Source organism: Primulina eburnea, chromosome 4 (assembly GCF_022965805.1).
Source record: "Primulina eburnea isolate SZY01 chromosome 4, ASM2296580v1, whole genome shotgun sequence".
Classification (NCBI taxonomy): domain Eukaryota; kingdom Viridiplantae; phylum Streptophyta; class Magnoliopsida; order Lamiales; family Gesneriaceae; genus Primulina; species Primulina eburnea.
The window spans coordinates 7,295,765-7,307,065 of record NC_133104.1 but is presented as its reverse complement, the minus strand read 5'-3'; the positions used below and the strand labels follow the sequence as shown (position 1 = coordinate 7,307,065).

General features: G+C 38.5%; 1 protein-coding gene across 1 annotated transcript; it reads left to right on the top strand.

Annotated features, from left to right (window-relative positions):
* The first annotated feature begins 8,969 nt into the window (after nucleotides 1-8,969).
* LOC140830045 (uncharacterized) lies at nucleotides 8,970-10,346 on the top strand. The gene is made up of 2 exons (XM_073193325.1): nucleotides 8,970-9,914; nucleotides 10,080-10,346. Exons 1-2 carry the CDS (start codon nucleotides 8,970-8,972, stop codon nucleotides 10,344-10,346), a joined length of 1,212 nt encoding a protein of 403 aa, XP_073049426.1.
* Nucleotides 10,347-11,301: the final 955 nt, after the last annotated feature.

Genomic DNA, 11,301 nt, shown 5'->3' with positions numbered 1-11,301 from the left:
TCATATCTAGAGAACAATGAAGAATATTCATAGCTTTAGCATTTTGAGAGATAAGTTTCATATCGTCCTTGGTGAAGTCATCCATTCCCTTAGGAATTTCCTTATTATCCACCGTTTTCATGGGGATATAAGGACCTTTCACCGTTATTTTCCAAAGGTCGTAATCGACGGATTGGATGTATAGAGATATTCTATTTTTCCAATATCCGTAATTAGTACCATTGAAAAGAGGGGGACGATTTGTGGATTGTCCTTGGGCATACTCGCTTGCTAGATTGGCCATTTTAAAAGATTTTGAAAAACCTTGCTCTGATACCACTTGAAGAACCTAAAGGGGGGGTGAATAGGTTCTTTTAGGCCCTTTAGCGTTTTTAAAACGAGTTTGCAAAAATTGCAAGCGGAAGACTTGAGGGACAATCACAAATAAAATGAATGCGTAAAGTAAGTGCGTAAAATAAATGCGTAGTAAAGTAAATGCGTAAAGTAAAGAGGGATAGAGATGTTTATGGAAGTTCGACGAAGAATCGTCTACGTCTCCCCTTCTCGATGAGGATCGAGGTATCACTATATCGACTTGGCTTTAGGAGCTCCAAGCTAGCTTTTACAACCACGCATCGATGCGTCTACTTGGCCTTGAGGGCTCCAAGGATAGCCACGAACTTTACAACCCACTCGAGAGTATTACTTTCACTCTTTTTCTACAACTCTTTTGATATTACAACTCTTTTAATCAACGCATACAAGAGATAGTAGAAAGCTTTGTAAGAGACAAGAGAGTGGAGTGGGATATTGAAAATGCATCCTCAAAGGCCTATTTATACTAGTCTTGGACGCCAAGGTTCGGATCTTCTGTTTATGCTTCGGAACGTCCGATGTGATTGAAATCAATTTCCGTAATTTTGGGATGACTTCGGAGCGTCCGTTCTTGACTTCGTAGGGTCCGAACATATGCTTCGGAGGAACCGATCAAACTTCGTTGCTTCCGAACAGTTCTTTCAGACCGTCTATGCACAGCTTCGGAAGGTCCGAACTCCAGTTCGTACCGTCCGAACATTCCCGCGTTTCCGGAGATTTGAAATCTTCAACACTTCGTAGCGTCCGAAATGTCCTTCGTAGCGTCCGAAATCTTACTCGATCAATCAGTCATATCAATTTGTCTCCGCATTGAAGTGATTTGATTGCTTGTGTTCGGAACGTCCGATCACGTCTTCGGAACGTCCGAACGCTCTCCTCGCAGCTTCCGAACAGCTTCTATTTTGCTTCTGAATTGCACAATTTCGGAACGTCCGAACAACATTTCGGATCTTCCGAACGTCACTTTGTTCTTAATTTCCTGCATGCCTCAATATAAAACATTAGTACATTTTTAAGCCAAGTTTTGGTATCATCAAAACAAAAACTTTGGGATATGTTACAGCATTAAAAACATTAATCTCATCCTCGAGATTTGTATGCGTTTAAGGCGTAACAAAAGGGTTGACCCATTTCCTACTAATTTTACATGGTATGTTACGGTCTAATCTTGCATCTTAATTGTTTATGGTTTTAAATATCCATTATACATTTTAGTGAATTTACACCTTTATTTAGACTAAACTCTTGCATGGCCTTGCATGTTTTAAAATTTAATTATTTAAATGATATGTTTAATTTCTTGAATATATAATATACCTAGATTAATTTCATCCTCATTTATTTACACATTTTAATTTAAGCTTTAAATTAAATATGGAACCTAAAAGAATTTATTTAACATCTTTGTTCTAATTAATTAATAAATCTTAAAACATTCTATTTCTTTAAATTAAATTATTTATTGCCTTAAATTAAATTTAGGAATATTTTCCTTATTATTAATCTTATCTTTAATCTCCAAACACTGGTCCGACCTCGCGTATTCATCTTGAAAAGATAAAACTAAACATCTACCTTTAAAATAAATAATCATTATTTAAAACTTCATATTTAACTTAAATAATGACAATTATGCATTGTTTTTACGTAATTAAATTTTCGGGTTCTACAACTCTACCCCCCTTAAAAGAAATTTCGTCCCCGAAATTAAAACTTACCGAATAACTCAGGATAACGACTCCTCATCTCCGGCTCAGATTCTCACGTAGCTTCCTCCTCCGAATGATTGAGCCATTTGACTTTCACAAGCTTGACTATTTTGTTCCGAAGCTTTTTCTCCTGTCTGTCCAAGATTTGCACCGGTCTTTCCTCATATGACAAGTTCGGAGTGAGCTGCAACGGTTCAAAGTTCAAAACATGCGATGGATTCGCCATATACTTCCTCAACATGGAGACGTGAAAGACATTGTGCACTCCGGCCAGATTCGGCGGAAGAGCAACACGATAAGCTAATGTCCCAACTCTGTCTAAGATCTCAAATGGTCCAATGAATCTCGGACTGAGCTTTCCTTTCTTTCCGAACCGCATGACACCTTTCATCGGTGCAATCTTCACGAAAACATGGTCACCAACAGCAAACTCTAAATCTCTCCTCCTCTGATCCGCATAACTCTTCTGTCTACTCTGAGCAGTCTTCATCCTATCACGAATCTTGACTACTACATCAGCAGCCTGCTGCACAATCTCCGGACCCAACTCTGATCTCTCCCCCACTTCATCCCAATGAATAGGAGATCTACACTTGCGACCGTACAGTGCTTCATATGGAGCCATACTTATAGACGACTGAAAACTGTTGTTATAGGTAAACTCCACCAACGGTAGCTTTGATTCCCAACTCCCGGAGAAATCGAGAACACATGCACGCAGAAGATCTTCCAAAATCTGAATAACTCTCTCGGACTGACCATCTGTCTGTGGGTGAAAAGCTGTGCTAAACAACAACTTCGTACCCATAGCTGAATGTAGAGTCTTCCAAAATGAGGAAGTGAATCTAGGATCTCGGTCAGACACTATAGAAACGGGAATACCATGAAGTCTAACGATCTCCCGGATATATAACTCTGCATACTGGATCATGGAGAAAGTAGTCTTAATAGGCAAGAAATGAGCTGACTTCGTAAGACGATCAACAACCACCCATATAGCATTCGACCCTCTGACTGACTTCGGCAAACCGACAACGAAAAATCCATGGTGACATTCTCCCACTTCCACTCGGGAATAGGAAGAGGCTTGAGCAACCCTGCTGGTCTCTGATGTTCCGCTTTTTGTAGAACCCGTAAATCAGTCTGCGTATAAGCCATGCATAATTGTAGATTTTTAAATTTAAATTGACTTCATGACATGATTATTTTAAATGCAATTATTTGAAGTTAATTATTTTATTATTTCAGTTCAGTAATTGATTTTTAGCATTTCAGTCATTTCAGTGAGGCCGGACCGGAGTTGGAGTTTAGAGATAAATTTATTAAGATTTCAGAAAATATTTTCATGATTTAATTTAGCTAGCAACTAAGTTCAATTAAGTTAGAAAAGAGGATTGGAGGATTTAATTTAAGTTGCTTGAGTTGAGTAGAAAATAAGCTAATTTAAGTTACTTAATTAAGGGTTTTATTCACTAAATTATTTTAAGATAGGTGAGACTTTTAAAGGTTATTAAGTTACTAGATAATCAACATTTTTCCCCCCACTTGATCTTCAAATTTCGGCCCTAGTGGATGCCTTGCCAATCATCATCTTTGACCCATTATTGGTTAATTTAGCATGTTAACCTTTTATTTACTAGTCCATCTTAATTAATTAATTAATTAAGAACCAATCTCCTAACCTAGAGTGTCAAGAACAATCGGCCACCTCATCCCCTACAATCATCCAACAAATATTTGATAGCAAACAAAAATTCAAATTTCAAAATGAGGTAGACTTGGTCACCCCTTTTGTGTCCCTTTATTATTGGACCTCCCCTCACTATCTTAACAACATTAACCTCTCCCTACCACCGAAATTCAGCTGCCATTTCAGATTAATAATTGTGAGGTTCATAGCTTTTAAGAAGAGTGACAATCGAGTAGAAGAAGAAAGGAAAGAAGCGCTCCACTCCTCCGTGTCGCGTCGTCGTTGTTTTATTCGTTTTTCGTTCAAAACGAACCAGGCATGTCTAGATCTCTTTCAAACCTCAATCAAGCCATAGTAGTAAATTTTCTTACATCAAACTCACGAATTTACTGCATGAAAACCGAAATAATGACAGCAACATTCAAGAAAAATTCTGCACAGTCTTTGGTTGGTTCTTCATGCTTCACGTTTGGTATGTTTCTTTTCGATTTCAGGGATGGCTCGTTCCAGGGGCTCGAAGCTGCATATAGACATGTATTAGAACATGTTAGAGTCAGTATAGAACATTGGTTCCAGTCCCATAATCGCTGGAATCACAGAGTTGGCAGCAACCGCCCATGTGTGTCCTTATGAGTTTCGGAAATTCAGATTTTCTGTCCAAGGGTAACGATCTGATCACGGCTGCCCTAGGGGCCTATAGCCATGGTTGGATCACTCCTCTAGCATTTCTAAGACGTGACTAAGTTTGCCCTTTTGGTGGCTTGGTCCATGGCTCATCGGTTTTTAAATAAAACACCAGAATCGCCCCCTCCCCTCTCGGCCCTCAGTTTTTGACAGCAAGTTTGTTTCGAGTTTGGTGGCTTGGTGTGGATCTTGGTTGGCCTATGGCCCTTAGCCACGGTTCATACCATGCCCTTGTATGTCTAGATCGTGCCATGGTCAAGCAAATGGCCTCTGGAACGACGCAAGACATCGATCTAAGCAAACACTACACACGCATGCACGTTGGTTCTCGGTTGGAGTTTTGGTTTTGTTTCTGGTATGGTTCGAATTGTGGCTGGCCAAAAGCCCTTAGCCATGATGCAAATCATTCCTTAGGACGTTGGTAAGGGTCTCTGGTCGGTGGTTCACGCCCCAATGGCCGGCGGACTCGAAAACGACGCAAGAAAAGCGCATGCACAGCTGCTGGAATTTGACAGCAAGTTGCTGCGTCGGTGCGAAGGCTCGTTTGAGTTCTCGGTCGGCTTTTAGCATATGGCCTTGGACTGGACAGTGCCCCATCGAGTTAGGAAGGTCATGTTTTTGACCGTTTGTCATTCGGATCATTTTTGAGGTCGTACGAGAATTTACGGTGCGATGTGCCAAATTGACTCTCGAAAGAGCGTTTCATGTTTGGCCTCCATTTCACCTAGATTTCGACCCTTATTATTTTAGGAGCATAAATTCATAATTTTAAGTGTATTTTAATCATGACGTCATGAAGGTTCAGTGTTGGTTCGGAGTCATGATTAAAATACGGAGTCGTTAAGCATAATTGTCAAAATTTTCAAATTTTATTGCATCATTCATCCAAGAAAATCTATTGCATATTTTATGGCATATTTAGGTCGCAGCGAGCCTGGGGACGATCCATTCCAGTTGGTAAAATTTCAGGATATTTTCATTATCGTCAGTTAATTATTTTACGTGCATGAAAACAGAAAATGATTATTTTTGAGATTTATGCGATATGGCTTGTGGTGCATTCACTATGTGGGAGTATTATTTATACGGTCGCCAGTGACCGCTCAGTTCAAGTTGGTACCACCCGGTCGCCAGTGACCGATCAGTTCAGGATGGTACCATCGGGTCTTCAATGACCGCCAGCTCAGTTCCAGGCTCCCCGGTAGTCAGTTACCGATCAGTTCAGCTTAGTGCAGTGGCCACAGGCGTAAAACATAATCTCAACAGAAAATTTTATCAGTTATTTCCGTACAGGCTCCAAGGAGCAAATATTTTTACTGTGATTATCAGTTCAGTTATGCACGTATTATAATTGCTCAGATCAGTTGATTTTCAGCATGAGTACAGATTATTTTCAGTATGCCTCATGACATGATATTTTACCCCATGCATATTTTTACTTCAGATTTTACTCGTTACTTGCGATATACATGCTGAGTCTTTAGGCTCACTAGACTTGATTGTTGTAGGTACTGATGAGGTCAGGGCCGAGGGCGGGGACCAGTGAGCCAGCTTGGGTCGGCAGTAGTGGCACCCGAGGACCTCAGTGCAGCAGTGTTTATTTTATTCCGCAAACTAAATTTTTACCAGTCATCGAACATATTTAAATTGTTGTTGTTGGAAAACAATTATTTTATTCCGCTGCTTTATTTTTAAACATTGAACTTGATTCACCGGTTGATTTTATGAGTAAGGCCATTTAAGTTCTTTTAAAAAGAAAATTTTTAATTTTCCGCAAATTTTCAAGCAAGAAGTTTTAGAGGGCCTTTACAGTTGGTATCAGAGCGATGGTTCCGTATAGGGTTACATTACTACTGACCGCGAGAAGCTCACGAAGCCACGTCTTCGGTCTGTAAGTTTTACAGTTCAGCATTTTGTTCAGCATTTTAGTTAAAGCATGAATTATTTTGTCAGCATGCTTCCAGATTTTCAGTACTTCAGTGTTCATTTAAAATAAATAATGGAATTATGCATGTTAGTTACGTATGGGTTATGTTGGAACAGTATGCCTCCTAGACGCCAAGTAGGACGCCCGAGAGGGGGCCGTGCGTACCGTCATGAGAACGAGTTTGATCAGAGACAAGAGAGGCAGGCACCTCCTCCTCCTCCTCCTCCACCTCCTCCTCCTCCTCCACCTCCACCTCCACCGGACATGAGTGCCCAGATGCTAGCTGGGATGACACAGTTCTTCGCACAGTTTGCGGGGAACAATGCTGTGGTGACTAGGCCGACAGGGCCCGAGGCTGTTTACGAGCGATTTATGAAGATGCGTCCAAAGGAGTTTTCTGGGACTTCTGACCCCATGGTTGCCGAGGGATGGATCAAATATCTCGAGGTCATTTTCGAGTTTATGGAGCTAGGAGACGCAGACCGAGTCCGGTGTGCCACTTATCTGTTCACTGGAGACGCCCGCTTATGGTGGGAAGGAGCTTCGGTAGCCCTGACTTTGGCTACACTTTCTTGGACCCGCTTTACGGAGGTTTTCTACTCCAAGTATTTTGCTGAGGAGGTTCGCACCAGGCTGACCACCGAGTTTATGAGTCTGAGGCAAGGAGATATGACGGTTACGGAGTTCATCCGTAAGTTCGAGAGGGGCTGTCATTTTGTGCCTCTGATAGCGAATGATGCCAGAGCCAAGCTGATGCACTTCATGGTGGGTTTACGGCCGATCTTGCGTCGGGATGGTGGGTTTACGGCCGATCTTTCTTTTTTATTTTAAATTTTAACCTTGTATTTTTTATTTTTAGCTCATTTCTATAGGGGCCACTTTGAAAACTAACCTTAAATAAATTTTAAATTTAAAAATTAGCCTTTTACAACTCAAAATTTGATAAATAGCACTCACTTAAAAAATTAATTAATTAATTTAAAAAAAACGTAAAAAACAGGGAAAAAAGTGTACATTAAAAAACGTAAAAAACAGGGAGAAAGGATCGGTTCTTCTTCTTGTTCTCTCCATTTCTCATCCTTCTCACAACGATTTCTTTTCTTTATCATTCACTCATTGGTCTTCTCTTCAATTTTTTTCTTCCTCTACATTAAACAAGAGGATATTGTGGTCATTTGTATTCCTAAAAAAAGTTTCAATCTCTCTCAGCATTATCAAAGTTTATAAATCAGGTGTAAGTTTCTAATGATATCTCAAATTTTTTTTATCAATTTACTGGTTTTTATTACAATGTATATATAATTATATTTACAATGTATATATTGTAAATATAATTTTTCATATATTTCATTCTTAATTGTTCGGTCGCCCAAACATTATGGGTTCAGTCGCTCAATTCTGTTTTCAGTCGCTCAATTCTGTTTTCAGTCGCCCACTTTGATATGTTATGCCATCCGATTATATGTTAAATCATTTAATTTTCATGACATCTTTATTGCTTATTTTGCATAGGAATGACGATCATCCAGATTTTGATTAATTCTAATGGAGAGTGGAAGAACGATGAACAAAGAACTTATACATGGTTATCCGAATCTAAAGAATGGACAGCTATTTCCATTGATGGTAGTAATTTGACCATAGAATGTGTCATGAATGAAATATATGAGACACTTGGTCTGGCTAAATCAGATGTTGAATTGACATTGAGTTATTTACCAGAAGTAGATTCTTGCAAACCATGCCCAATCTATATACGAAATTCACGATCCTTGGGAACATATCTATCATTTGGTAATTCGCGTACTAGACCTGTTTTGCATGTGGAAGTAATTGAGATTTGTGATATTGGAGTTGATAGAGAAAAAGTTAATGACAGTGATGTGCATTTTGGAGATGCGGAGGGTAGTGCTGTGAATTATAATATTAATGTAGAAGATAGAAAAAGGAAATGTGATTTTGATGTAAATGTAGAATGTGGAAGAAAGGAAATTGATTTGGATATGGATGCTTTTGATCAGGGTCTTCATGATGAATATTTTGGTTGTACTTTTATCCAAGATGGTTTTGAATTGACTGCATCAACAAAAGAAGTCGTCGTTGAAGAAGATAATGCCAATAAAAACTTGAACCAAATTGATGTCTTCGATCTACCAAGAACACAAAGTCCACATGTTGATTTCTATCATTCTGATTTAGTGGAAGCGAATACACAAAATTTGTTGGCGATTAACGATGGTGATGGTGCATTTTCTTTTACCGATGGATCGAATTTATCAGTTGGTCAAAAGTTCAACAGTAAAAATGAACTTAAGAAAGAATTGACTATCATTTCTTTGAATGCTTCATTTGAAATGAATGTTGAAAGGTCGACAAAGACACTTTATTTGGTGGGATGCATTACAGAGAAATGCAGTTGGAGAGTGCGAGCAACACGAAGGGCTAATTCAACTCAGTTTGAAATTCGAATTTATTGTAACATACACACACATGTGACCTTTCTGACAGAAGACGAAGGCACCGACAAGCAAGTTCAATTGTAGTTGCAGATGTATTGCTAGAAAATTTTAGAGGGCAACAAATTACCCCCGCGCCGAAAACAATAATGACGATGATGCAAAATAAAGGGCTTGGTGTTAGCTACTACAAAGCTTGGAAGGGCAAGCAACTTGCTCTTAATCATTTGAGGGGAGATCCAGAAGAGAGTTACAGAACTTTGCCAGCTTATTTATTTGTTGTTAAGCAAGTGAACAAAGATACTATAACTCATTTGGAGAGTGACTCTAGTGGAAGATTTAAATACATGTTCCTAGCTTATGGGGTATGCATATCTGGGTTTCGTAGGATGCGAAAAGTTATAGCAATTGATGGGACTTTTTTGAAGGGAAAATATAGATGTGTTTTGCTTCTTGCAACAGCCCAAGATGGAGATTTACACCAATACCCCATTGCATGGGCTGTTGTTGACTCAGAGAATGAAATGTCATGGACTTGGTTTTTGCAGAAATTGCATGAACTGATTCCAGATGATCCTGATTTGGTAATTATCTCTGACAGACATGCTGCCATTATCAGCTCAGTGGCCGTTGTTTACAAGCACTCACATCATCTACATTGCACATGGCACCTTTCGCAAAATATCGGTACCCATTGTGGTAAAAAGGGTGGTGGGGTTGAGTTGTTCATGCAAACTGCATATGCTTGCAAAATATCCGACTTTAACATGTTGTATGAGAAGTTGAAAAATCAATACCCAAGTGTGGCTACATATCTTGAGAAAAGCAGTTCACCAAATAAATGGTCTAGAACTTTCTGCCGAGGTAACCGATATGATATTATGACAACTAATGGGGCTGAGTCGATAAATTCTAGATTGTCTGAGGAAAGAGAGTTACCAATCATAGCACTGTTGAATGCAATTCAAAATATGGTTTCAGTTTGGTTCAACAAACACCGCACTGCAGCAGAGTTAGCTTCATGCAGAACGAAGTTGACTCCATCTATAGAGTTGATTTTGCGAACTAGGTTTACTCAATCACAGTGTCTAAAGGTAACTCAGTTGAATTATTCTGAATATCATGTAGTAGGTGATGATACAGATGAAATAGTTGATTTCTCCACCTACTCCTGCAGTTGTTGTGTGTTTCAATGTGATAAAATTCCATGTAAACACGCATTAGCAGCTTGTCATCTAGCAAATTTGGGTATCTATTAGTTGTGTTCACCTTATTACCTTGTGCATATGTGGCGTCAAGCCTACTCGGGTACCATTTACCCCGTGCCTCATTCAAGAGATTGGAAGATTCCCGATTATATTTCTAATTTGGAAATGCTACCTCCTAACTTCAAGCCAAAACGGGGGCGACCAAATAAACGAAGAAGACCATCTATTGGAGAGTTTGGACGACAACGAAAAAAGAAATGCAGCTTATGCAATGATGTTGGACATTATAAGACGAAATGTACTCGTAAAACTACTTGATGTATTAGAAAATATTGTTTTTTGAAAGTGGATGGTTGTATGTTTTTTTTAAATGTAATTGAACATTAATGATTTAGTATGGATGAATCGAAGATATTTTGTACTAATCACTGTATACAAGGTGATCAAATTAATGTTTTGTGGACTATTTACTGTATTATAGTATATTATAATTGTGTGAGTATAAAATATAAAAGTGGCGTAAAATAATTCAAAAAGCGACTGAGAGCGACTGAGAGCGACTGAGTGATATATGATTCTTATAATACAAAATAGGAGCAACTTCACGTTTGTGGTCTATTTACTCTATTTTAGTATATAGTATAACGGAGTTATAATGTAAAATATAAAAATAATGTCAGAATACAAATAGCGACTGAGAGCGACTGAATGATATATGAGTGATCCTAATAGAACCACTTGAAGTTCTATAAAATATAGTTTTTTGGAAGTGCAAGTTTGTATGTTTTTTTTAAATGTAATTGAATATTAACGATTTAGTATGAATGAATCAAAGATATTTTGTACTATTCAATGTGTAAAAGGTTATCAAATTAATGTTTTGTAGACTATTTACTATATTATAGTATATTATAATCGTGTGAGTATAAAAAATAAAAGTGGCGTAAAATAATTCTGAGAGCGACTGAGAGCGACTGAGTGATATATGATTCTTATAATAGAAAATGATTTGAGCAACTTCACGTTCGTGGTCTATATAAAACATGAACTTGGTCACTATTTTTTACTATATCACTCAGTCGCCATTCGGTCGCTCCCAGTCGCCCTTAGTCATTTTTGCCTTATCACACTGTTTAATTTCATAATTTCTTATACATGAAAACACACCATAATATAGTAAATAGGATATAAAACACGACTCAATTTATTTTTACCATATCACTCAGTCGCCATTCGGTCGCTCCCAGTCGCCATTCGGTCGCCCTTAGTCATT

Coding starts and splice junctions, on each gene's coding strand:
- LOC140830045 (XM_073193325.1), top strand. CDS start 8,970: ATGACGATGATGCAAAATAAAGGGCTTGGTGTTAGCTACTACAAAGCT. Junction 9,915..10,079: donor CTCAATCACAGTGTCTAAAG/GTAACTCAGTTG, acceptor GGTATCTATTAG/TTGTGTTCACCTTATTACCT.